General features: G+C 44.0%; 3 protein-coding genes across 7 annotated transcripts in view; 1 reads left to right on the plus strand and 2 right to left on the minus strand.

The window, feature by feature from the left end:
- DNAlig3 (DNA ligase 3) lies at positions 1 to 23,660 on the plus strand. Of its 3 annotated transcripts, none has more exons than XM_018024521.2 (21): positions 1 to 207; positions 8,990 to 9,328; positions 10,028 to 10,294; positions 18,050 to 18,288; positions 18,514 to 18,593; positions 18,818 to 18,895; positions 18,966 to 19,146; positions 19,244 to 19,399; positions 19,464 to 19,595; positions 19,652 to 19,731; positions 19,790 to 19,877; positions 19,949 to 20,026; positions 20,100 to 20,223; positions 20,301 to 20,371; positions 20,518 to 20,664; positions 20,748 to 21,143; positions 21,205 to 21,318; positions 21,541 to 21,632; positions 22,249 to 22,339; positions 22,981 to 23,134; positions 23,506 to 23,660. In XM_018024521.2, exons 2-20 carry the CDS (start codon positions 9,013 to 9,015, stop codon positions 23,125 to 23,127), a joined length of 2,877 nt encoding a protein of 958 aa, XP_017880010.1. In that variant the 5' UTR covers positions 1 to 207; positions 8,990 to 9,012; the 3' UTR covers positions 23,128 to 23,134; positions 23,506 to 23,660. The 3 variants fall into 3 exon arrangements, with proteins under 3 accessions (XP_017880010.1, XP_026669280.1, XP_026669281.1); XM_026813479.1 differs by lacking the exon at positions 1 to 207 and adding an exon at positions 2,504 to 2,774; XM_026813480.1 differs by lacking the exons at positions 1 to 207; positions 21,541 to 21,632; positions 22,249 to 22,339; positions 22,981 to 23,134; positions 23,506 to 23,660 and adding an exon at positions 21,410 to 21,496 and having other exon boundaries at positions 9,013 to 9,328.
- Positions 575 to 11,998, minus strand: LOC108624911 (uncharacterized). Of its 3 annotated transcripts, none has more exons than XM_018024524.2 (4): positions 11,724 to 11,998; positions 3,900 to 4,078; positions 3,408 to 3,609; positions 575 to 2,509 (listed from the first exon to the last, which is right to left on the minus strand). In XM_018024524.2, the coding sequence occupies exons 2-4, from the start codon at positions 4,056 to 4,058 to the stop codon at positions 2,448 to 2,450; spliced, it is 423 nt and encodes a 140-aa protein (XP_017880013.1). In that variant the 5' UTR covers positions 4,059 to 4,078; positions 11,724 to 11,998; the 3' UTR covers positions 575 to 2,447. The 3 variants fall into 3 exon arrangements, with proteins under 3 accessions (XP_017880013.1, XP_017880011.1, XP_017880012.1); XM_018024522.2 differs by having other exon boundaries at positions 3,897 to 4,078; XM_018024523.2 differs by lacking the exon at positions 11,724 to 11,998 and adding an exon at positions 7,346 to 7,525 and having other exon boundaries at positions 3,897 to 4,078.
- Positions 23,661 to 26,070, minus strand: part of LOC108624913 (prohormone-1) — a 10,528-nt gene continuing 8,118 nt past the window's right edge. The window contains exon 3 of the mRNA XM_018024525.2: positions 23,661 to 24,592. Within this exon, the coding sequence (XP_017880014.1) occupies positions 24,428 to 24,592 (165 nt within the window). The 3' untranslated portion in view covers positions 23,661 to 24,427. The remainder of the gene's footprint in view (positions 24,593 to 26,070) is intronic.

The raw sequence follows: 26,070 nt of genomic DNA on the forward strand, positions 1-26,070 counted from the left end.
AAATGAATGTAAACACATGTCGGAATAATGAAAGGAAGAACGTCTAGAGGGCGATGATAAATTCTCTGTAGATTCAGTGATATCCGCGTAATTGTAAAAGTGCGTTTTTTCAAGATGTCAAGATCTGTGACATTATAGAAGTTGTAAGTGAATCGATGCTGTGAAAGAGTACAAATCGAGATCGTACGAAGAGCCTGTTTATCACTGGTAGGGATTTAAAAATGTAATTGCGACTTAAACAACGACTTAAGGTTATGTACATTGTGCATGTGTACTGTCAATTACATTATCGGTCTTTGAATTTCTCATCCGTAGTAGTAATTAAGGTCAATGAATTACCAATAATCATTGCGTCTAGGCGCGTAACGAGGCGAACCTTTACTAGTGCGATGCTCGCGTTTGTTTCCTCACGTGACCAAAGCACGTGTACATATTTTCGGGGAACCGTCACGCGCTTCATTCGATTTTTCGATTCGTTTGACTACAACTAGAATACGTAAGATGACGTAATAGTTTCGCTTTTAATTCTCGTTAAATAGTCAGGAAAGAGAGCCGCCCACCGCAACACAGTCCATAGTTTATTCATGTGTCGTTTATTTCAAATAATCCAGAAATCCTTATTACTATGAAACAACAGAAACAATTTCGCTGAGACACGAGTTTATACTGCTTACACGATTACACGCTTTTATTGTTACTATCGCTGTGTTACATTGTCATTAGCGGGTCATCATGATGCGAACTAAATAAATTATCATCTTTCGTCGCACCATCGATAAAAGCTGTTGACTCTGACTCTGGTCGAAAAGTTTGCGCAGCGCACGACAAGAACATTTATTTTGTCGATCCAGCTTCGAGAGTCCCGCTACTTTGGCCATGATTAAATTAAACGGTTGCATAATAGTCTTTTAATTTTCTTGTGAAACGATAGGACGATAATCAGAATGTTTATTTTTTTTTTTTTTAAGTGATATAAACGATAAAAAATAACTTGTAGAAAATCATCGGTACTATCCCTAGTCATTTACAAAAGACATCTTAAACGATGATGCGTTTTCAGAAGAATAGGAACTACTACGAATATAACGAAATTACTGCAGGGGTTAAATAAATAAAAAGGGGCTCACGTAAGGACACTACATAAAAATGGGATACGTTTCTTGTCACGAAACGAATTATAAATAATTTGCCGAAGGGTGCAGGCGGCCACTCTTTCCATGTCTCGTCTTCTTTCTCTCTACTATCGTTCGAAAAATCAATTTCTTCGCATCATATTTTTTAATTTAACATTTATATTCCCTGTTTAACGTAACAACATCGACTGGTTTTATTTCTCTCGCGTCATGTTTTATTTCCAGGATAGGAAGGATAATGACTTTAAGTTTAAGTATACGAGTATGAAAACAGTCATAATCAGCTTATTACAATGTTTACTGTTCCCATTTTAGCACGACGCACGTTGTACACAAGAAACAATTGTTGACACAAATTTATTTTCACGCATTCCTGTTCTCATATTTTGGAAACTTGATTTTTCTCCTCGATTTGTTTTCGCACTAAAGACAGATTCGAGAATATCTGAGCCTCGGCCTTTGCACCCTTCTCACTTAAAGCTAACGAATAAATACCTATATTCGCCATTTCTATCGATGGCTCGTCGAGGACACTCCACTCTTCGAGAATGTTACATTTTTCTTCGTTCTCTCCTTATTCTAAAAGTGCAATTTTTCAACCGGTTTACAACTCGGAATACTTTTTCTACTATTAGTAATGCAACTTCTAATATCATTCTATTACGATATAAAGTTTCTTCTTCTGAACATGTTCCTAGAGTAGCTCGTAGGCACTGAGCGCCGGAATCTCTAATTTTAATCCGATAGAACAAAATCAGAAAGAAAGAAATCGATGGTTTAGCAATGAATGCAATGTCCTCGATCGAATAACGTAATCAAGTGATACTGTTCAATACTACGAGCGAAACGCGTGTGGTTCGATCGCCAGTCATCCATCTCGAGATTCGCCCGAGCCAGTCGGAACGAATAACAGTCCCATGCATACTCATCTCTCATTCTCCAACGAACAAGTAGAACCTAAGTATATATTTAATAAAGATTCGCGTAAATTATCTCCACCTCCCCGAGAGCGATTCAAACTGGATTAGCAAAAGGAGTCGCGCGAGGATGTCTCGGCTCGTTCAGCGGTTTGAAAGTGAATACATAAAACCTGTTTGGAATACTCGGAAAGGAACTGGATCACGTTCTAGCTGGGGAGCGTTCATAATTCCTCTTGAGTTTCGGAGATCGGCGGTCCTTCTCCTCGTCGTTTTCTTCTCCTTGTTCGTGTCTGCACGCGGGTTTCGCATCGTATATTTGAGGCAGAGGGTGCACCGCGCAAGAGGCTCGACCGTTCTCGACGTGGCCGCGCACCTTCTCCTCCTGCACCGTCCTTTACTTCCGCAACTGCCGCTTGCGTCCCATGTTGCAGATCTTGAAGTGGCACAAGGTCACCACTGAAGAGCGAAAAAATCGAAATGTCATCGTCACCACCCGCATTTCTAAATCGACGTTAACGAGCAAAAGATTGGCACAAGTCGGATCGCGGAGGGTTTAAAAGGCGTAATAATTGCCGACTTGTTTTGCAACGAAAGAATCTGACGTAACGGAATCAAAAGTCAATTGGCGCAATCGATTGGTTTACGACTGGTGACGATCTTCCCGAGATTGAATTCGAACGAGTTCGCCGCCACGGTATCACGCTACTTTTCTGATACAAGGGTAGGTAGGATTCGATATAACGGAAAATGAAGCAAAGTTCTTCGGTAAACTCGATTATTACGATCAAACGAGATGACAGAGGTTTCATTCAGCGTGGGACAGGGATTTCCGCTCGTACCTTCTTTATCCTCATCGACGGTCGAGGCACGTCCGAAGCAGAGTATTCCTCGGTTAATCGCGAAGGAAGAACAGACACGGCGCGGAGAGCGAGGACGTGCGAAACGGATCAGAACACACCTTCGAAACTTCCAGGGACGAGCTTAGACTCGATGACGAGATTCCGTTACGAAATTCGCCAACGATCTGAGCTAATCCGATGGAGGCAGAAAATGAATCCGACGTAATACTTTCGACTTTTCCCTCGGATGTGCATTAAAATCGTGTGGATGATAAGAGCTCGAACATCGTAGGTCTCACAGACGATTATACGTCTCATATACGAGCGTACGAATTTTATTTTAACTTATCTGCGTTCAATGGAAACAATTCTTGCCACGCGAGAAAAGTTTAGAGATCATCTTTTGAATTGACGTACAAGTTTTGCATGAAAGACCATCTAGTCGTGATAATCACAATTTGCGATCGGGAAACGAGCATTGAATTTGACTGATACATATCGATGAGCATACTCACAGTTGACCTCGTTGCGCTTTTGACCGATAACGGCATTGGGCGTCGGGAGCTCTTCGACCGAGTAGTCTGGCTCTGGAGGTACCGGCTCGGATTTCGTCTCCAGCGACTTTATCACTACTTGCACGTCGTAAAGATCTTTCTCGCGTTCCTCTATCTCCTCTGTCTCCTTCATTGCCACCTGCCTCAGTTTGTTCAACATAATCTGTAGAATGCAAAACATTTCTTATGGGCATAAATTAATCCATTGGTCCTCGTTGGACTGTGAGATCGATCGAGATAATGGAGGAACAGCTTGCGATATCAGAATTTCTTCTGCACGAGATTCAAAGTAATTTCGATCGAAATCGATTTGTATAAGTTCACAGGAATTGACAATTGGGAATGAATAATACTGCGGATTTTTATGTAGAATGCTATTTATATTTTGTACGTATTTGATTTCTCCGCATAAAATCCACAGTATAGAAGTAAAACGGATGTTGAACTTACGATGTCTGCTGCGCTCCTGACCAAGTTATTGTTGTAGAGTTCGACGGGGACCGGCTCCGGCTCTCCAACGACGAACACCTTGTCGTTGGAGAGGCAGCAGGACACAAGAAACAGTGCCAACAGACAGGAACCCGTCCGCGTCGTGCTAAATCTTCCCGTCATTCCCTCGATCCTCTTTATCGCTGAAAACAAAATCGAGATCGTGGTTAAATAAAATTACGAGTTTTGCGGATCGATAGCATGAGAAGTATCTCGAGAACCGGCGAACTTTCTGATTTCATTGAGGAGTTAACGACACTAAGATGAATCGGAGTTCGACCGCGAGAACGATCCTCCCTTTATCGTAATATTTGCTCTACGCATCCATCATCGCTTGTTCCGGTCAAGCATTGGAACAATTTGTATGTACGGCGCGGCCGAAAGTCTCTCGCAAACTTTTTGATGGACGCGTTGCGTAAGTATCAAAACTTGGTCCGACCTCGAGAAAAAAATAGAGAAGACACAGCCGCTCGATAAGAGAATAATTGAAGACCTTGCTACCAAAACTTGTAAAGAAGTTCTCGCCACTTGTTGCTTCGCCCCGCCCGAACCTGCCACGAGTTTTTCTTATCCAGTCACGAGTAAGTGTACACGATTTTAAAACAACGGACATAATACCGAGATAGAATCATTATAACACGCCGTATAGTTTATCTTTCTCCTTCATGCTAAGATAAAGGAGATAGTACCTGGACACTTTTGAACATAAATTTTTTATAATGTTTTTTTACTACGAAATTTAAGCATAGTACATGAAAACTTATCATCTTAGCAGATAGCTGGGATCTCATAGTCATATTTAAGAAAAAAAAACCTTCTTTTGTAATATATGTATTAAAATAATCGCATTAAAAAAAAATTGCTGTCAACCGCAGTAGTAGGACACATTTAATCTCAACGAGTGATGTAGTAGGACAAGTATGGAATCAGAACTGGGACAATATTATTATGACGCCTCTAAGCGAATTGAGAAAGAGTTGGATTAAGAGAAAGGGTTGAAAAGTTATGAAAATACACTAAATCATTTATTGTGAAAAATATATCATACGTTTGAATGCCTTTTATACCAGATCCGAATTTATCCAGGTATTGCAGCGCGATTAATTAGTGATGGGCTAAACCTGGACAGCCACTGCCGTCTTGTCTCACTTCTACGTATTAAGTTTCAAAAGGAGTTGTAAACTTGGACAGTAAATTGTTAAATACATATCTATTATGTCCAAGTACTGGTTCTAAAATTCGTTTTGTCCCAGTACTACTTCCTTTACCTTATTTACTTTCAGTTCTCCAAATCTAATAGACACGCCTCTTCGCATGATTAACTCCCTGTTGTCGACGTCAGGGAACGTGTATTCCTGGGAAAAAGGAACGCATTAGTGAGGCAGGATCCTTGATTGTTCAAAGCATAACTGCACATGGCATCGTTCACGGAATTCTATATCATATTACTCTCGTCTATTAACCCTGTACGACGTGTGTGAAGCAGAGCGAATTCGTCACTAACGAATAATACCACGAGTCGCATAGTTCGACAGAGGATTCTGTATTGCGCGAGCTAAGAAGTTTCAGAGTCAATTTTTGATGTTACATATTACACGAGTGTCGTTTTCTCGGAGCTAATTCTGTTCAGTGAAGAAGCAGGAGAACTTGTACTCTTAACGAGAAGATGCGTTTTTAAAGACAAACGAAACGACTGACATCTTCTGTAACTCGCGGATCTCTCAGTTAAGTACGTATTTCAGTCGGTCGATCTTCGAAGGGAAGGGAAGTCTCCCGCCCTCGCGGCGATGTTTCTCTTCCATTTAAAGTTGAATCGACCGGGCGGTGAAATTAATCAGCTCGTTTTCGTGCGTTGGCGTGATAAGATAAGAACTAGGAAGATCGGAAGAGACGAGTGAAATTGGCCAGCGGCGATTGGCCAGTGATCCGGGGAGCATCTATATTTCGTTCGACTTCGATCCTTGTTTGCGATCTCGCGGTAATCTTATCCGTGTTTCTTATCGCGCGAAGGGGATGGATGATCCCCGATGACCCGAACCAGCGCGCGTGAATTTATTCAACCGGGTGGAACTTATCTGGCGACCCGACGAATATCGCTAGCTAATTACACTTTAAATTTTACATAATTCGGGCCGCTTGTATAAAAATCCGATCGAGAAACTTCGAGCGGCGCCCCTCCATCGTTCGTCTTCACTTTTTTATATCAATTCGTAGATTATCCGTCAAATTGACACAGCGATAAGGCGCATTCGTTGAAAGAAACATGTAGTTCAGATTACGAAATCTTTTATTGAAAACGAAAAAATAAATTCAGGATGAATTCATGAAACACCGTTTGAAACGATACTTTATCCGATGGTATAGGTCCTTGAAAGATGAAGTTTGATTCAACAGTTTTTGTAAATAAAATCAATGAATAACAATTCGTTTCAAATGGGAGTCATCGATTTATTCTGCATGCGTGTAAGACGTCTGTCAATTTTTGAGGAAAGAAGATTTATATATTCTTTCCTGAGACTGGCGTACAATTAATATAGGGAGAGTAAATTCAGCTACTCCTCCGCTTTCAAGTGAACGAATCTTTATCGTTGTTACTCAGCAACAAAAGTGCCGTGTAAGATTTTAACCGCAGAAAGGTTCGACCGCACGTCGAAAATCATCGCCCCGTTGACCCCTTTCGTAGGAAACGATCGTTCTTTTGCTGCTCGATAGGAGAAGAACAGCACGACGGAGTGTGTATTCGGTGAACAATGAGCTTCGAATCGGGTCTTTTTGTTCGCGGAAAAATTACGAGCTAATGCGCGATCGTTCGAGCCGAAATACCTTTTCCGTGGTCCGCGCGATCGACGCGATTTCGCCCACAACGTTTAGCCGTTTAATCCACCGTTCAAGGCGGTTTTACATTAAAAAAAAGTCGGTCATTCACGGAATCAATTTCAAGATACTATGTTATTTGAAATTCGAAGAGTACCTCGACCTGTTGATTTCGCGGTGGTCCGCGGTTCACGGCTACGCTCGTAAATTCAGTTAAACATTATTGCATCTTACGTTCATCGGCTCGGTAAACAAAATGATTAACGAACGATTCGCGAATTAAATACAACTTCCATGTACTTGTGTTGCATGACGTTAACGTAATAATTTCCAACAAACTGGAAGGAACGAGACAGAAACTGGCACCGATCATAGTGGAAAAATATGATTATAAAGAAATATGAATAATTATTACTTCGATGTTTCACCCAATTATTCTTATCAGAAATTATTATTATCATATTCCTATAAAAAATTATTACTTGGATGTTTTATTCTATTATTTTTATCTACCTTTTTACTACTATTATTATTAGAAATAGAAATTTTCAACGCGAAACACTATGAGAAAATGTGTAAGGAGCGAACGAACCTACCTTGTCTCTGAAACACTCGCCTGATCGAGGATTCAAGGTTTGAAGAGACGATGGAACTAGCACTACGAAAACGAGATAGAATCACTGCGACTGTTTTTGAAAATCAACGGGACACGGGACGGTTTCTCGGCGAGTCGATTTCTGGCGGTACGATGCGTGCTCGTCGAGTGAGCACGGAGGGCTGTTGCACCCTCTATTATACCCTGAGTCCTCCACCACCCGGCACCCTTGCCGAACCTCCTACTACCTGTAGGTCGACACGAGGGTTACCTTTGCCGCCCACGCACGTGCCATTCTCGTTCCCTTTCCTTCACCCCCTATCCACCCTTGCCGTTTCTCCTCATCTCGCGATTACCGAAAATTATTACAAATCAACAGAAGGTGTTCGCGTTTCCGTCAGGATGCGAGTTTCATAAATATTCATAATTCATGCAGGTTTTAGCAAAATGTTTCTGGACCGATCGAAGGGAATTAAAAAGTTGGCTAATCGAGTATATCATCGGTCGTCCATGTCTGCGGTTCTTCTAAGAGGTCGAATTCGGAGAGATCGAATCGAGAAAGAGGGAGAATCGGATTTCCGATCGTTCGCCAGTATTTTCGTACCGCCTGGCCGTTTCGACGTCGACCAATAGCCGCGCTGATCGACGACAACAGCCCCTCGCCGTTTATCAGTCTCGCTCAATTAACGAGCAATCTCTTATCGCCGCGATTCCTCGCTTTTTTTTTCTATCGCCTTGACTTTCGCACGCCCGGTAAAATGGCGTGCCGAGAGAAGAGTCGCGATTTGCCATACTGAAACTTCTGTGTTTCGGGCAAGGATAGAGCGCGTAGAACGTAGCGAACGTCGCGCATTTCGTAGAACGTCGAATATTTTTTCGTTAAGGAGCTGAAATTCGCGTGATGACGCAATTCGATTGAGGGCTTCGCTAGAAACGATGTTATGACGATAATTGCCGGGCGCAGTTCGAGATTTATCTCCTATGCGAATGTTGTTCTCGCTGCATAAGTGGAATAATACGGGATTGATATAGATACGAATTGTACGCACTGGATTATCGTCGATGCAGCGAGCAACATACGTTTGGGACACGAATAGAATTTACCATGAAATAAACAATTTTTCGAATGAATCAGTCGCGCGTCGGTTCGTTCCGATCGTGCGACCAACTTCATCGTAACGAATTATTGCTTAATAAATCGTATCGTTTAGGCGTAGATTCGTAAAGGAAATAGGCGTCATCGAGCTTTTAACACCGTCGAACCAGACGGAACGTGTGAATTCATATCTGCCGTTCGAGTCAGACGGTCTAGCTGTTGCGTCGTGGCCGACCGATGTTTGATCCTGACTACTTGTCTGGTAAACGCTTACCTGTTCTCCTTGCCGCGCCACGCGTCGTTTCTACTGATGGCTGCAAGATTCTTATCCCACGTTCTATTCTTCGCTACTTCATCCCGTGTTACGAGTTCGATCTATATATGTACAATCCGATCTAAATGTATATGAAATACTTATTTATTTATACGACGTGACGCTGGTGGAATCTGACGTTATACAAAATGCAGTTACTTAGACTGAGGCTGTTGATTTTTAGGCGTTTGAGTTTTTATATGCATTTTCTAACGCTTTTTCGTTTTGGGTTTTAGATCGCCGTTGCGAGACATCGGAGATGTCGGACGAAGAGAAGGAAGAGGAAAAGCCGTTCGCGGTGGACAGAGCGAAGACCGGGCGTGCGAAATGCAAGAAGTGCAAGTGCCCGATCGAGAAGGACGCGATAAGAATCGCGAAGCTCATGTCGAACCCGTTCGGCGACGGGAAGATGAAGGCGTGGCACCATCTCACTTGTCTGTTCGAGGTATTCGCCAAGCAGAGAGCCACTACCAAGAGAATAGACGACCCTGAGGAAGACGTCAGCGGCTGGAGCGACCTGTGCGACGAGGACAGGGCTACGATCCTCCAGAAAATCGAAGAATTCGAAAACGCGTGTAAGTCTCCGACAATTTTTCAATGACTCAGCTCTCGTCGACTGACAACGCAATTTTCAATACAATTGGTAAGAATAAAAGATGCGAGTACCGTTGAACGAGCATGTGGTGATCTCGACGCCAGAGAACGATGTCCGTGTCTATCGGCTTCGATGCTTGTCTCACAGAATTCGAGAGTCCCGATGCAATGACGAATGAAAAATTCGAGTAATGTACGTCGTGCAAAGAGGCAGCGTTCGTCTCTGTCTGCTTATCGCGACCGCTGAACGCGTTTTAATTACCGATTCAATTGAACCGGGGATGTGCGTACAAATTGTGTTCCATAAATCATCTTTTGAACATTATCGCCTATTAGAGCGATCGCTTCGTCAATGATTTACGTTCCATTAAACTGGTCTCCCGTCCCAGCGATTATTATTGTTGCGCTCTCGAGAATATCTCATTGAAATCGAGTGACTAGTCGAGATACCTAATTCACGTATCGTCTTCGTCTTATGTCGATTCAGCGGAACTTAATCCTCTGATTCGCTACTCGCGATTTCAGGAAATTCAGAGATTCATTTAGCGACGGATTAAAAAAATTGCTTATATTTTTATTCGAGGATTAAAATTAATTAATACCGCACGCGATTTTGACGAGTTCTCGAATTTAGATCGGAACTCTCGACCCGATATAGCAGAGGCGTTTTTTTTTTTCAGCTCCGTTCAAGACCGGTAAAACTAACAAGCAGAATGAACCGAGCGGCTCTAAGAAACGCAAGAGCAAAGAGACAGAACCTGTCGCGAATAAAAAGCCAAAACGCGTCTCCGAACCGGAGTCGAAGAGCCCGGAGAAGGTGGAGAAACCGTCGAGGGATGACGCGTTCGAGGAATTTCAACGGCTGTGCGACCGAGTGGCCGGCGCAGATGCCTACACCGATAAGACTGCGATCATTAAAAGGACGTTGACCAAAGGATCCGAGGCTGGTGAGTATCTCCAACTTGTTAATGCATTCTCTCGTTTCATGCTTTTAACTTTTTAACAGAACGTTTGTCGATTTTGAACCGTGTAAAAGAAATACAGGGTACACGAACTGGAGAGATATATAGGAAGCTTGCAGTCTGTAAATTCTGAATTAATAATTGTCGAATTCGTTTTTAACGAGAACCGAATTTCGCGTTACGACGAGAATAAAAGCAAACAATTCGTGGTACGTCGCGCAATCGCGATTTAATCGAGTTCATCTGCATCCATGGTCGAGATAACTTCAAAGATTATCGGATGTTTTGGTGACCTTGATAAGAAAAAAACTAACGATTCGCGTGAAGAAATGCTCGACGCCAGCCTCTTGTAGACCAGTTTTCATATACCATTTTTATTCCCGTCGCAGATGCGGCTTGTAAATAGGAATTTCCAAATTAATTCATCTGCAGGATACACTGCCATAAATGTGTTATGGTAACAAATAATACGATATCTTATTTTAGTGCTCGGTGCTATGACGCAGCGTGTAACGATCTCTCAAAATAAAGAGTTAGAACGAGAGATCTCGAAGGAACGAGAGGAGAGAGACAGAGAGAGAGAGTAGGAAGATGAATGAGTAGCGATCCTGTGAATGGAAGTGGAATACACGCGTTCGATACCCGCGTTTTCTCCACCCCTTACGATCAACGATTCACGGTGTTGTTTTCTCTAGCGCGTTTCCCTCTTCCTCCGTCGCTTTCTATTTATTTTCGTTGCGTTTTCGTTGAGGTCGAACACGCGCGATACCGGAATCGGATACAAGGAGACCATTAATCAATCGACCGTGCAGAATTCCATCGCACTAGCGAGTAAGTGGAAGATTTTTACGGGGTTATCGTTGCCTCCCCGAGCGTCGAAAACTCCTCTCCACGAAATCCTAATTAAAGCAATTACGTTCACAATCATGTCTCCCCGCGCGTTTTGTCTCTCGCTACTCGATGATCGTCTTGGTGAGATAAAAGGCGGGAATCGTCGCAGCCTGTGGGAACGACCGGACAACAGCTCCTCGCGATATCTCCTGTGCGTGCAAAATATTTCTAGAAACGTGGCGAGGAACGCTTTCGAGCTCTCCGATCCCTTCGACGCGCAAAATTGTATTTACAGAAACTGCGGCCGCGAGTTAACTTTTGACACGAGACAAATTGCGCTTAGTTGATTTCGTCAACGTTACGCGTCATTCTACACTTGACCCAGTGTTCTACGCGTCGATCGTGAAACTTTCCGTTTCCAATCATTTCAATCGGCGAACGATCTTTCGGCCGGATCTATTCGCAATCGAAATCTCGTTAGACGAATCGAGAAAACTAAATTCTGTCCTATAAACGCGATTACATTCGGCTTTAGGAGATTTACTCGACCCCCGTCCATCGGTTTTACGTATCGGACACTTACTGAAAGCAAAAGTCTCCCCGTTGACAATGCCAAATGAGTTGCAACCCTGAAGAAGTTCAACGGCACTAGGTCGGGAAATACGACTTCCTCTCTGTAACTCTTGCTGATTCGCCTTTACCACCCGATATTATATCACTGATTCCGCCGGGGAACTGGATCCTTCTAGCCTTGCCACTGGGGGTGTTTTCTAGTTGGCTGTGTTTCCAAGAGGTCGTTGCCTGGTTTTCTCGTATACAAGACACAATCACAGTTTTGCGACTATTGAGACCGAACGCCGTTGCTCTGGTGTCTTATAAGCTTAGGCCTGTCCCCACCTAATCAAATTCGATTTGTAAACGCGATGTCGAGCCCCTTCTCGTGCAGCCAGCCTGGCTCCAGACGCGCTCTCGCCCATTCTTTCCCTCGATCCCCCCTCCAGCCCCTCGCGGATACACATACTCGCAGTATCATATTCTCTTCTTATCGCTACAGAGTTCCTCTCTCTTCATTCGCAATTTTCTCTCTCGTTCGCATCTCCTCCCACTCTCAGCTTTTGCGATTCATTCCTCCGACGCAACAATTAATCGAATCGCGAGCACCGCGTCATCCTTTCGAAGGGTCGAACGAAACTTGCAGGGCGAGAATCATCGATAGCTCGAGTACTCGCGTACTCGCGTCCACCGCGACGCACGGTTTCGATGCGCGAGTCCGCGCGACCTCGCGTGCTTTTTCGTCTTCATGAAAAAACGGAAGAAAAAAGGGGGTACCGCCGTTCGAATCGAGCGACGACCACTGTCGCGTGTTGGAGACAGGGGAGCGGCCCGATTGCGCATCCATCGATGAACCACGGGGTCGACTTGATCTCGAGGGCCGATAAGAAACGGCTCGCAAACTATTTCGAAATTGACTGGTTACAGCCAATTCGTAGTAAGATAAGTACGAGTTTCGGTGAACCCTTTTTACAGCTCGCTCTCGACACATAACTCGTGTTACATCGTATCGACGTTACACGAGCGCCCGTTCATGGGTTTCATAATTAATACGCATCGTAGTACGTACGTGACTCGGTAAGCTAAAACGTATTAAGAACGTGAATCAACTTTCGGTCTGTTCCAACGGAGTCGAAAGAGTCGGAGTTGAACGGATGAGGGATGGGCTAACAATAATTCAATCGAGACTGTGTTCGGACACCCCCGTTTGTTATTCAGTAACGCTCGCGTTCCGATACTTTGACGAGAATCTAATTCGGCCGGTAGCTCGCCGTTCCTTCAGGAATTTCCGATTCGTGCCACGATAAACAATCCAATTTTACGTCGGAGAACATCGACGCGGAGGAATTAAAGAACCAGGCATTGTTTCCGTCGGAAATTACGGATTCGCAGAATTGCACGACGCGTCGTTCGGTGCTCGTTCTATTTCCGACGATGACGACGTGGAAACACCGTCGTCATCGATACCCGCGACGACGACGAAGCCGCGATCGGTGGATCACGTGGCGTCTTCGATGACCGCGCGGGTACGCCGAGTCGTTTTCGCGGAACGGAAAAGCTGAAAATTGGAACGCGTTCGAGGAATGCGTCCCTTCTGAAACCAACCGGCATGCTTCTTCGATGATCCGAGTCGCGGATTATCGCTAGGATAAATCGCTCTGGTAATTGAAAACAAAACTGATTTCACTTCTAATCGTACGTTCCTCGCGCTTATCGCGTCCCGAGCGATACGAGATTGTCGCCACGTTGCGATAGTTCATCTAAAAATATGTTATGTACAAAAATACTGTGGTTATGGCTGCTCTTTCGCAGAGACCAGGACTGTAAGATTAAACGGAAATCTAACTATAAAATGAAGAGGGTGGCGAACGGTTTAAATAAAACTCGTGGGCGTAACAAAAATACTTGGTAATCGTCAAATATCGCATTTATTCACAACGTCTCAATACTAGGACGGCTGTACCAAGAGTGCCTCTTTGGCCAGACCTTTCGGTTGTCCTCGGACCTCCCCCATCGCCAGTATGACCTTCGTTCTACGTTTTATGGGTCTTTGTCAAGTTGTGTACCCTTAAAAGGCTTGCATCGTTGGACGCAGTCACCCCCACTCTACTATGCGTTTTCGAATTTTCTTACAGGACGAAAGAAGAAAAGGAAATCTTTTGGAGTTCTCCTTTCGATCAGCGATTCGACGACGTATCAGTTCCGTCACAACTAAACCGCGGATTTGATGCGTTCGCAGATTGCAGATACATCGAGAACGCGTGCGAAGCATGAACAGTTTAACGCTCATGGTTGCGCAACGTGGATTTCATTTTTCTAAATGAAAATCCTAAGTCTAATTATAGTTTAATCTGCTGAGCCGCATGATGCAATTTACATTGGACGACGTCCAAAGAAGGAGGTATCGTTCAAGGTGCGCCAAGGAACTACAAATGTTCCGCATTCATCACTTTCCTCGCACCGAGAGTAAACGAAACTGTATACGTTTTTTTCTCGCGTATCCTTACTTTGTAGTCTGTTAACAGCAGTGAGCCGTGGAAAGTCTCACTGAAGCGAAACCGCTTTATCGGTCTGTCCGCGGAACTACACTTTGTGTATACGTATGGTCGCGGTGGGTATCTCTGTGGTGACCTCTCTCTATCAGTACCCGCGTTTCCTTCGGCCCGTTGTTCGATCATTAATTAACGCGCCCCGCTGTAATCTTACTTACGTATGAAGTCACCTCCTCTTTTACGAGCGAATGTTTCTTTCCCGTTCGTTCACCACTATTGCTCGAGACGACGATATCTTATACGCGGCTATAAGGAAAAACGAATCAAATACTTTTTCTGGATGCCGTCTAAATTTATTTTACCAAACAACAATAATTTCTCTAAAAAAAAAAGCTCTATCTGCATATGAAAAAATCGTTGTTTCACGATGAACTTTCGAAAGTTCTTTTTTATTTATTTATTTATTTATTTATTTATTTCATGGGTTTCAAGAACTAATTTCATATACAACAAATCCTTGTAAGAGTAAGACATGACTTCATTAAAGGCTCAGCAAATATTGCAGACTTTATTTTCCAAATACGACGTGTTCGCTGTTACACGTTTGGACGCTCGCAAGGAACTATTCCTGCTTTGACTCGTCGCTTTCCCAACGTCCTTTTTAAGGGGTGGAATGGAAATACGCTGTGGCCTTATCGGCCTGGCTCAAACAATGTGGCCCGGGACTTGGCCATCTGTTTTCTATCAGGCAGACCTCTTCCTACGCCGTTAGACTTTCGACTTCGCTTACATCCTGTACTTGAAATGAAGGAAAGAAGCCCCGGTGGTCTGAATAATTGTTCCACGCGAGCCCCGGCGAATCGCAGAAAGAAAGCAAAAGGAAATTCAATTGATCGGTCAGCGGAGTCGCGGTTTTTTTCGTTCGAAGGCAATTATTCGACGATGCGTTATCGCCTCTGTTTCTCCTCCTCCTCCTCTTGTAGTCGCGCTTCTCGACTGATTTTTTAAGGGACCGCGCGTGCTAGAGGTCAGATCCGCGCGTGTTATCAAGCTAGCCTCCGATCGCGTCTTGCAACATTTCACCCCTGCGCGAATCACGAAATGCCTGTATCCTCTTTGACGATCTGTGCATCTCGTCAATTAAATTTATCGTCTGTTTTTACAACGAGTCATCCTGTCGATATTCTTTTGAATTTCGACATATTAGAAGTTATACGAAATCTCCCCTTTTCGTATCATCTCTCCCCCTTCCATTCTTCATCGTCAAACTCGTTTTCCTTGTTATGCAACTTAAATATGTAGCGCGTTCGTTTCGGCTTCGAGTTTTTTATATTCAGCCTATCGGCACATAAATTATAATTCACTTAAATGTCGAGTGATCTTTTCAATTCGTTTTATTCTTCACATTTACTCAGTTTTGCAATAATATATGTGGCTTCAAAGTCGTTCAACTTCCCCTACGAGCCACGCTGTCGGATCAACATCGGACGCAGGGGACGGGCGGGTTGATTGCGTGAGTTTCGGTGACACGCACAGAAGATTCTCGACCGCCGCGACAAACTATGCCGAGTCGCAGTGACTTTCCGCTCGGTTCATTGCAATCTTCCGAAAAATTCCAACGTGGCCCAGTTTCTCAATTTTTTATTACCTCGGCCAGGCCTGCGTCGCTCCTCGAGCGCGACGATTCTCTCCCGGCCGACGACCTCGAGCCGACTTGCATAAGAACAATCGAAGATCTCGTTACTTTTCAGCGATTCTCGTGGACGTACCTTATCTCGGTTCTCGTCACGAGACTCATCGCTCGACGCTCGATATCGAACTCCCCTCTCCCTCACAAATTGCACACATCCTTTTTTGCACGAATCTTAGGACATCGCACAAACTGAATAAATCTGGGAGTATAATTAAAGAGATTAAACTTCTGGTATTTTAATGAATAATTAAATAACGATGATTGATACGTCGTGAATTTAATAACAAGATTAAAGGAAGCTCATTTTACATTGAAGCATTACACGAAAATTATTAACATTCTCTCGTTTGAAAGGAAATTTCACTATTCGTTATATGGTTACGATTATGTACTCGCATACTACGAGCTTTCAATTGCTCGGAATGTTCATCAGGCTTCTGATAGATTCGCCCTAAAACCCGTGAACGGGGGTGTAGCTGTGAGTTGATACTCGCGCAACAAGTCGTCGATCTCGCGCAAAGCTCCGGGAGTCAGGAGTGAATGGAATTCCTCGGTGCATTCAAACGATCTCTTACGATTGATACAACTTTTATTACCGCCAGTGTATCGGTCTTTCAGTAAATATTTTTTAATCAGCAACCTGACCTCTGTTTATTCACCTCCTTCCCACGGATCTATCTGAGGAGACTATTGATGCGGATATCGCGCGAACGTAAATACGTTTTAGGAGCCGAAAATCTTAATTACGAGTCCCGGGAGTTAGGCCGAAATCGCCTCATTGAAGGTGCATCGTTTGTCGGTCAAACAAAACGTAAACAACACAGCGATAATTTTGTATTTTCGTAGGTTTATTTCGGTGATAAGCCAGGGGGGCAAATGTCAGGGACTCGAACGTCGGATCTCTAATTAATTTCTGTGACCGTCGTTAAAATTCAATCCGTTACGAAACGACCAACTCGGAGAGTGACTCGTGGTTCTGATTCGAACTCGATTCTCCGCTGGTTGGACCGTTTTCACCCTCTGCTCCGTCCTTCAACGTCACTTCCAATCGCGTACGAGAGTTGTCTCTTACCCCGTTTAAAAAAAAATTGCAAAGTTATAATCGCGTAATCGTTCGTTTCTCACTTTTTTGCAACTCCCCACTGTCTTCACATTTCCATATTATCAATGGCATAGTACAAGTGGATTATCAGTCTTGAAAATAAAAGAATACGCCGATCCGCGTATTAAATTTTAATTAGGCTTCTCCGCGCCAGACCTAATCGCGTGATCTCGTTCGTTGCTCACTTCTTTACTACTCCTCACTCCTTCTACTCTTGTGTATCATCGCTTCGGCATAGAATTAAAGCCGATTATCAATTTAGAAAATAAAACATCGCAACGGATGAACGCACCGCTTACTCTCATTAAGTATCAAATTGTAATTAGGCTTCTCGCGCGCGCGAATGGGATCAATCGCTGACGAGTGTAGGTCGGAGTCGGAAGAGGAGGAGGTATCGACCCGATAAGTTGCGAATGCAGGAAGTAACGTTGCGACAACCCGCGACTACTAACTGATAACGATTACGTACGCGTTCGATGGACCCCATGTTTATTCGTCGTACGCACTTTATAATTAGCTTAATCCTCCAAAGAAGAGCGCAAAACATTCGGCAGCTGTTTCTGCGCCAGAGTCATTGCGTTCTCGATGATATGAATGAAACGATGTTCACGTTTTTCGACGTGAAGCTGAGGATGTGAATGCCTTTTACGCATCTGAAATTCTCGCAATCAATTAGAACAAAAATTCATGGAGTCTAAATTGTAGTGATAAAAAATTACTACTAATTATTGCGGCGCTGTAGCACACCTGAACGTCCGTCCTGATCGAAATAAATAATTACATTCCTAAAGTATTGGATTTTTTATATTTTCATCGAAGAAAGTCCTTCTCGACCTATTTACATGTTCGACTCGAAGGAAAAGGGAACGAAACGCGTCGCGTCGGAATGCAACCACGGAGTGGAAAGTTACCGAACGATAATTGAGATACGATAGCCGGCCGTTCGTATTCGGTTCAATTCGATTTCGCGTCCGCTGTTGACACGGGAAGTTGGTCATTCGACGGCCCTACAACGCGGTCGGACGTTATCTGTCCGCGGATCATGAAAAGATCGTACTACGACGTTTCAGGCGGCTTCAAGAGCGACGTGAAACTCTGGTGCAGAATGCTGCTACCCGGGGCGGTGAAGAGGGTGTACAATCTGCAGAGCAAACAGCTGGTCAAGCTGTTCTCTCGCGTGTTACTCCAGGACGAGGACGAGATGCTGGAGCACCTCGAGCAGGGCGACGTGGCCGAGACTATTCGCGTTTATTATGGAAAAAGCGTCGCTTCGAGTCCGGCTCAGAAGAGCGTGCTCACCCTTCGAGAGGTAAACGAAACTGGATTTGCGAGACTGTTCTCTACTTATCGTTAGAGGAGGGATACTCGAGATGAGATGTGTACTCTCGTTAATCAAGGAAAGCTTACGCTATTTACCGTAATAAAACCGCGCATTGTATTTGCGAAGAAAAATTAGAGACTTCCTCTCTAACGATTAGGATTAAAATGTATTAAAAGGGATTCTAACGTAGGATCTGTGTTGCTTCTTGTTCAGGTGGACGAATTCCTCGAGAAACTGTCGCTGATGACTAAAGAAGACGAACAAGTCAATCACTTCCGCTCGATCATCTCCAGGTAAACTCTACTAGTTGCCAAAAATTCGCTTCCCGTTTATCTAGCGTTTCCTCTTGACTGGATCAAATAGTCGCACAGATCTCGTACGACTGATTCATCGATTCGAAGAACAGAAGAATCGAAATTCTTCTCACCGGATGTGTACTATTGATCGAATTTGTGTTCGAGCGAAACCGTCGAGAGGAAATCTATTGTATCGCGTTCCCACGTTCAAATCGTTTCAGATGCACCGCGGACGACCTAAAAATGATCATCCGGCTGATCAAGCACGATCTCAGGATAAACACTGGCCCGAAACATGTGTGAGTCTCAATCGCTAAATACGCAGTTTCCCCGAACAGTGAATGATCAGCTGCCGATTCTTGTTCATAGTTTGGCTGCGATTCACGACCAAGCCTACGAGGCGTACCAAGCGTCCAGAGATTTGGACTCGGTGATCGAGAGATGCACGTCGAGAGCCGGGGAATCGTCGTCGTCGTCGTCGTCTTTGCTTGGATCGTCGCCAAAAATCAAAGCTACGCTCTCCTTGATGACTCCTGTTTTGCCGATGCTGGTACTTCACGCTTAACAGCTTCCATCGTTGAACGAAAATCATTTTCTGTTCTATATTATCTGCGACAAAAATTAATTCGGTATTTGATGTCGAATAGGCAGAGGCTTGTAAATCTGTAGAGATGGCGATGAAGAAATGCCCGTACGGAATGCTGGCCGAAGTGAAGTACGATGGGGAGCGTGTGCAGGTGCACAAGAAGGGTAGCGAGTTTCGTTATTTCAGCAGGTCGTTGAAGCCTGTCCTGGCCCATAAGGTACACTCAGAAAACGCTAACGTCAGTAACATAATTTCTTGGATTATCCTGAGGTTTATTCTAGGTGAACCTCTTCAAGAATTACATCCCGGAAGCGTTTCCCGATGGCGATGATTTAATCTTGGATTCGGAGGTCCTCATGATCGACGCACAGACCGGGCAGCCGTTACCGTTCGGCAGCTTAGGCAAACACAAGGTTCGAAAATCGCATCAAGTATTTTATTTCCTTTTCTGAATACTTCATTTTTTTAGAAAGCTGAATTTAAGAATGCCAACGTCTGCCTCTTCGTCTTCGACTGCATTTATTACAACGGCGAACCCTTGCTTCACAAGTAAGTTTTTCATCTTTCTGATCGGAGAATCGGGTTTTACTCTTTGCATCGCGTGTAGATCTATGATGGAACGGAGACGAATTTTAACGGAAAGGATGACCGAGATACCGAACAGGATAATGCTGTCGGAGGTGAAAGAAGTCCATGTAAGTGACACTCCATTTCTATCGTCGAAACGCGAGAGGGCGATTTCTCTAAAGCTTTTAGCATTTTTCAGAGAGCGACGGACCTGGCGGAGATGATCGGGGAGGTCCTTAAGATGGGCCTTGAAGGACTGGTTCTCAAAGATGTGCACGTGAGTATCTCTCGAGTTCGCTTGTTCGTTTTAACTTGAGGAACATCCGTAAGAGACCACCGATGCCTTGCAGAGCAAGTACGAGCCGGGCAAGAGGCATTGGTTGAAGGTAAAGAAGGATTATCTGTGCGGCGGCGTGATGGCTGATAGCGCAGATCTCGTCGTGCTTGGTGCGTGGTACGGTACCGGGAACAAAGGTTCGTTCCATATCGATTCGAACGAAGTCTGTATTCGTATTATTCTTTCTTTATTTAATCGTTCTCATGATTTCAAGGTGGCATGATGTCCGTATTTCTAATGGGCTGTTATGACGAAGATCGTGACAATTGGGTAACAGTGACCAAAGTGTGTACTCCACGTACAATATACGTTGAATGAAATAAAAAAGAATCCCTTCCCTCTATACATTCTTAATACAGTAGTTTCTTTTCTCTCGACGATCGAACAATCTGTAGTGTAATTTAATTTAGAAGAGACTGTCTCGGGTTTAGGTACACACGGGTCACGACGATGCTACCCTGGCGATGCTTCAGGACGAGCTCGATATGATAAAGATAGGCAAGGATCCGGCCAAGGTGCCATCCTGGCTACGAGCCAACAAGCCAATGACTCCCGACTTCGTCGCGCGAGATCCGAAGGTAGACTCCCGACTCGATACACGATAGATACTCGAGTGATACTCAGGTATTCGGTATCAAAGGATCTCCTTCGGGAATTTCAGAACCAGCCCGTGTGGGAGATAACCGGAGCGGAGTTCACGAATCAAGGCGTTCATACGGCCGACGGTATCAGCATCAGGTTTCCACGTGTCACTCGTATCCGTGATGACAAAGATTGGTCCTCAGCTACCACTTTGAACGAGTTACGGGATCTGTTTAAAAAGAGGCTGGACTCGATAGATCTCAGCCTCTTGCTGGGATCGAATTCCACCAAGGAGGAACCGGTAGACGCGAAGTCGCCGAAGAAGAGACAGTGCGATTCCAAAATAACACTGAAAACTCCTTCGCCGAAGAAAAAGGAAGATCGCGCGACGACCAGTTTTAGTAAAGACGTACAAGAGAATGACAGTATTCCGAAGGAGGAGAAAGCGGAATGTTATTCCTTCATAAATAAGCACGTGCGTGTTCGAATTCTTTCTTCGTCCCCTACTCTCTGTTACCTTTAGTTTTATATTACAGTACATAGAATACAATTCAGCCGGGATACCGTTGAATTGGATCGAAGGACGAAAACCAAAGAACGGTCTTCCGTCAGACGCGAAACCTTTATCCAGTCTGACGGACAACGAGTTGGTACGCTTTATACTTTTACTCGATTGACAGTCCGATAAAAAACAGATTAATAAATCCATTTGCATGAACAGTTTAATTTTCTCCATTATAGAAGTACATTGCCATAAGCTACAGGACAGCGATAATTGAATTCCCTTTGTCATAGAATTACATTTCCAAAGAGTATGATACGACGATGGATGGGAAGTAATTTAAACGTATTTAATAAATATTAATTCGCAGAAGTCAAAGAGCGTTTTGAAGGGTGCAGCAGTGGGTCTGGCCGATGGTTTTAACACGAGCGATAAGGAGCACGCATATAAAGTGCTCAAGACGTATCCTTTACAGTTTGTAACGTAATCGATCGATGATCGCGTTCAATCAGGTCCATGGCGACTCCGGGGACGGTTCTTAATTACTTTAGAGTCGGTTTCTAGGAATTCTGGAGAAATGGGTTGAGTTTCGTGTAACTTGAATCTTAGTACGTAACGTCCCGGGGGAGCGAATGAACCTGCAAGAGTAGCCGAAATGTGGGCCACGGGGTTTTCTCTCCATCTCGGACAAAACGACTCGCGTTCCCTCGAGGCGGATTTGAAAAAGACGAGTTTCTTAGAAGGATTGTCTTCTAAAGCCTCTTGCAAAAAATGGGTCGCGTACTCCCGATTCGCCTTTTCCTACCCATTACGTCTGACCTGAGTTAAAGTCAGTAAATCCACGAGGTGCCGATCGCGCTTTTTAACCCATTCGCATCCGTACACCGACGGTCGTACGTACCATAATAAAATTCAATACAATATTTCGTATATTAATTGTCGTGACATTAAAGAACTCAGTAGCCCGAATCGCGTAAGTGTCGATACGACATTTAATGGAAATCGATTTCTCTCAGGAGGTACTGTGTCTCGTTTTCCGAAATCGTCAATTAATTTTCCTTAGCAGAACCAATATTAGTCTCGGGGCGAAAGTGTCGAAGGATCGAAAGTGGGCCGGGGTGGAGTACTTAATTCACCCTTCCAAAGAGATATCGTCGACGGCTCTTTCCGTACGTAACTATCACGTTTGCGTACGTTTTGGTAATATTTACGGACAAAGTTGTTCCCCGTCGAGAACAATTTGTACAAACATGCTTTCAGTCGTACTACCGCGTTATTACGACGAACATTTCTATGAAACCTTACCGTTCTCTACGGACTGAACAAATTGGAGTTTTAATACAAGTCGAGACTGCGACTCGTATGCAGTGGGTCGACTCGAAATTAATTTTATTTTTACTACCCTAAGCATTTTACTACTCTAAGAGCAGTTAGCAAGAATAATTTATGCCAACAGAAACGCGTTCCGACAGATCCATTGTTTCCTCGCATAACGGTAAATACAACGAGAGATCGAAAAATATTTATGAAACGCTGAAATCATTTTCAATGTTCGAAGACAAATACGAAATCAATGTCGACGTGTTTTATCGGCTTTCGGTTCGCTAATGGAAAGTGGAGGCGTTTTAAGTCGATCGACCGAGTCGGTGATGGTAGGTCGATAACGAAATTAAGCGTCGGTTATCGCCGACGCCTCGTGCCAGCTTCCGCGACTCGTCAGCATCGTTAATCGCGACGATTATTATCTTCCGCTCGGAACGTTTCCTCTTGGAGAGGTTGCGGTCGCGGTACGCTTCTCGTTTTCTCGTAGGAGTTCGAGGACGTCCCGAGAACGACGAGGCACGTGAGCATTTCCTGGCTGGAGGCAACCGCCATGGCTTCGGAAATTCAACAACCGGAGGAGCACGCGGTTAATCTGATTTCGGATTACTGTTCCTGTCCCTGCACCCACCGGTGATTTCACGGTACGTCAATTTCCATTTCAAATTTAGAAGCAGTTCTATTTTTAATTCAACATAGAATTCTTTATACTAAGTTTGAGATTAATAAATTTTTATCATAGACGTAACAGAATTATGTTTAAGCGAAAAACGTAACTGCTTTCAAACTTTTGCAAAAACCTGTACTTTTCGTCGGATCGAGTTTACTCATATCTTTGGTGGTTCTATTTTAACTGAGACGCCTTAGAAGTGATTGCTAATTGCGAAGACTTCCGACGATTGCGTATCAAAGAGTAGACAGAGTCGTGGGATCACTATGATGAATATTTCGACGATTCGACTTACCTTCCACATATTTCTCTCTCGTTTGACACGCTCATCGCTTCCTTTCGCAGGTGCCTCGTCTCGACGATGCGTACAGTGGGAACGATCCAGTTGATCGATTAATTCGCGAATTTTGTGTATCCGAATTAAAATTGTAAATTATGAAATTCACGTAATTGTAACCCGGCGATCGGGTGTTCACGAAATAAAAGGGATTTTACTGGAATCGTGCCGTGATTCGTTTTATTATTTTCTCCATCGCCTAACCGATTGCGTACAACGGAAATAAATTCTTTATTGAACGTTCTCCATTAATTACAGCCACTGCGTGTTTGCAAACATAGAGGATCCGATGTACAAGGGACTCGTTGAATTTGTTCAGAACCAAAAAAAAAAAACGAGGCAAACCATCCTCGATGGATACGCCGACGAAAATTATGCATTTTCTTAACACGTGCATCGCTAGTCTACCATTTTTGTTGTTCTTAATATCGAATACAGTGTACGTATACATATATATTGCGGGAAATGGCTCTGCTTGGTTGTTCGCATCCGCGACAAAATTTCCAATTTGCACCGCGACAAGAGTGCTTCTCGATTTGATCATTCAGAAACGCCAACGGTCGAAAACGTTTCCTATTTAGATTTTATCTGACGAGATCTCGTATTCCGGGTGACTCTCATATTTCCTTTCTCTCGAATTGAGGGAAACTTGTCATCGCCGGTTTACCCGTTAAACAACGACGCTAATTAATATTCGCGAGTTTGAATTCTGACATAAACCGTGTGTATTTGTTCGAGGAGACCGTGGCGCGCGACGAGAAAGTTTCGTTGCCGTCGCGGATGGAAAACCCGGAGTCAGAGCTTCGAGGTTTAAATCGTTTAAAAGCTAGTCGCTGACGACCGGAGGGTCGGACGAGGGGGAAAAGAAAGAACGAGAGAGGAGAAAAAGGAAAGGACCGTCGCGGCGATCCTTGAGTTCGGCGATCGGTTTTATTTGCCGAAGCAGGAGACCGCGTTGAAAGCGCACTGCTTCCAATAGCTGCGCTTACGCTGGAGATCCCCGATGTCCAACTGATTGCGAAGCCGTTTTACGATCTGCTTCGTGAACAGGTAATTGATCAGAGCCGTCTCCATGCTCCCGTCGTCGTCCACCAGCTGAAACCACACGGCTCTTCGACACCTCTTCTTCGCCACCGATTCAAAACACATCGACACACCATCCACGTGCAATCTCGTTTTCAAAAACGATTTTCGACGCAGTGAGCGCGTCAAACAAAAACCGTATCGCATGCGCTTTGATCGATTCTGACTACGACCAACTTTCGTTTCACTGATTCGAGTCGACTCGCGATTGGAAAAACGCAAGGAAACATGCACTGAACAGCGGTACAAAAAGTGAACAACAGCACAAGTTACAAACAGAAGAAGTGCATTCAACATTAGTCGTGCGAGCAACTGAAATAAACCAGAACGACCCTAAAGGAAAAAAACCTCGCGGGGAAATTGTGTTCCTCTATGGTTTCGTTCTCGCCCGTTTACTTTACTTTTTACGATTTTTCGTATTAGCGACGTGCAAACGCGTTAATGGATGGTAATACGCTGGAAGCTAACACGATTTTGTTTACGTTCAGAGGAGTTCCGTCCCTGTCCACCGTAGTACGTGCGCAAGTCGAATATACAGGAATGATCGTTTAACCCGGTGTTTAAGTATGTATCTCGACTGTTCTTCAACAGCCGAGGAGGATTCGAGTGAGATTGATGAGCAGCCGTCGACGAGAGACGGGGTATGAATCAGGGGAGAGGAATTAGGGGACCCGAAAACCGTTCAAATATGTAAACTGTGCAGATATCACCTACTCGAGACCAGCCGGGAGAGATAACGACGAGGGCTGGTTTCGATTTGACCGATTATAAACGCTCGTGATAAATGCAAAACGAGAGCTTTTTCCAGAGACGTCGAATCACCGGGCGACCGGAGGCTGAACCGAAATCGGATTACCGACGCCCAGCTACCGATTATCAGATTACAGGATCAATCGTAAATTTATCAGCCTTCCTTCGAACCGAACTAGCTGACCCTTGTTCTTTATCTTCCGAGACATGCGGGCTTCGAAACTCGGGAAGATCGCCCCGATGCCAGCCACGATCCGTCAAATAATCGAATTAATCTTCTCAATAACGTCAGTCTGTAATAAACCCTCCCAGTTTAACAGTCTAAAAATCCTTCCCTAGAGTCTAATACCAATTAAGGTAAAGGAGGTAGTACCTGGACACTTGAACATAAATTTTTTATATTGTTTTTTTACTACGAAATTTAAGCATAGTACATGAAAACTTATCATCTTAGCAGATAGCTGGGATCTCATAGTCATATTTAAGAAAAAAAAACCTTCTTTTGTAATATATGTATTAAAATAATCGCATTAAAAAAAAATTGCTGTCAACCGCAGTAGTAGGACACATTTAATCTGAACGAGTGGTGTAGTAGGACAAGTATGGAATCAGAACTGGGACAATATTATTATGACGCCTCTAAGCGAATTGAGAAACAGTTGGATTAAGAGAAAGGGTTGAAAAGTTATGAAAATACACTAAATCATTTATTGTGAAAAATATATCATACGTTTGAATGG

Source organism: Ceratina calcarata, unplaced genomic scaffold, assembly GCF_001652005.2.
Source record: "Ceratina calcarata isolate Rehan_Ccalc_2016 unplaced genomic scaffold, ASM165200v1 scaffold334.2, whole genome shotgun sequence".
In the NCBI taxonomy this organism is placed as follows: domain Eukaryota; kingdom Metazoa; phylum Arthropoda; class Insecta; order Hymenoptera; family Apidae; genus Ceratina; species Ceratina calcarata.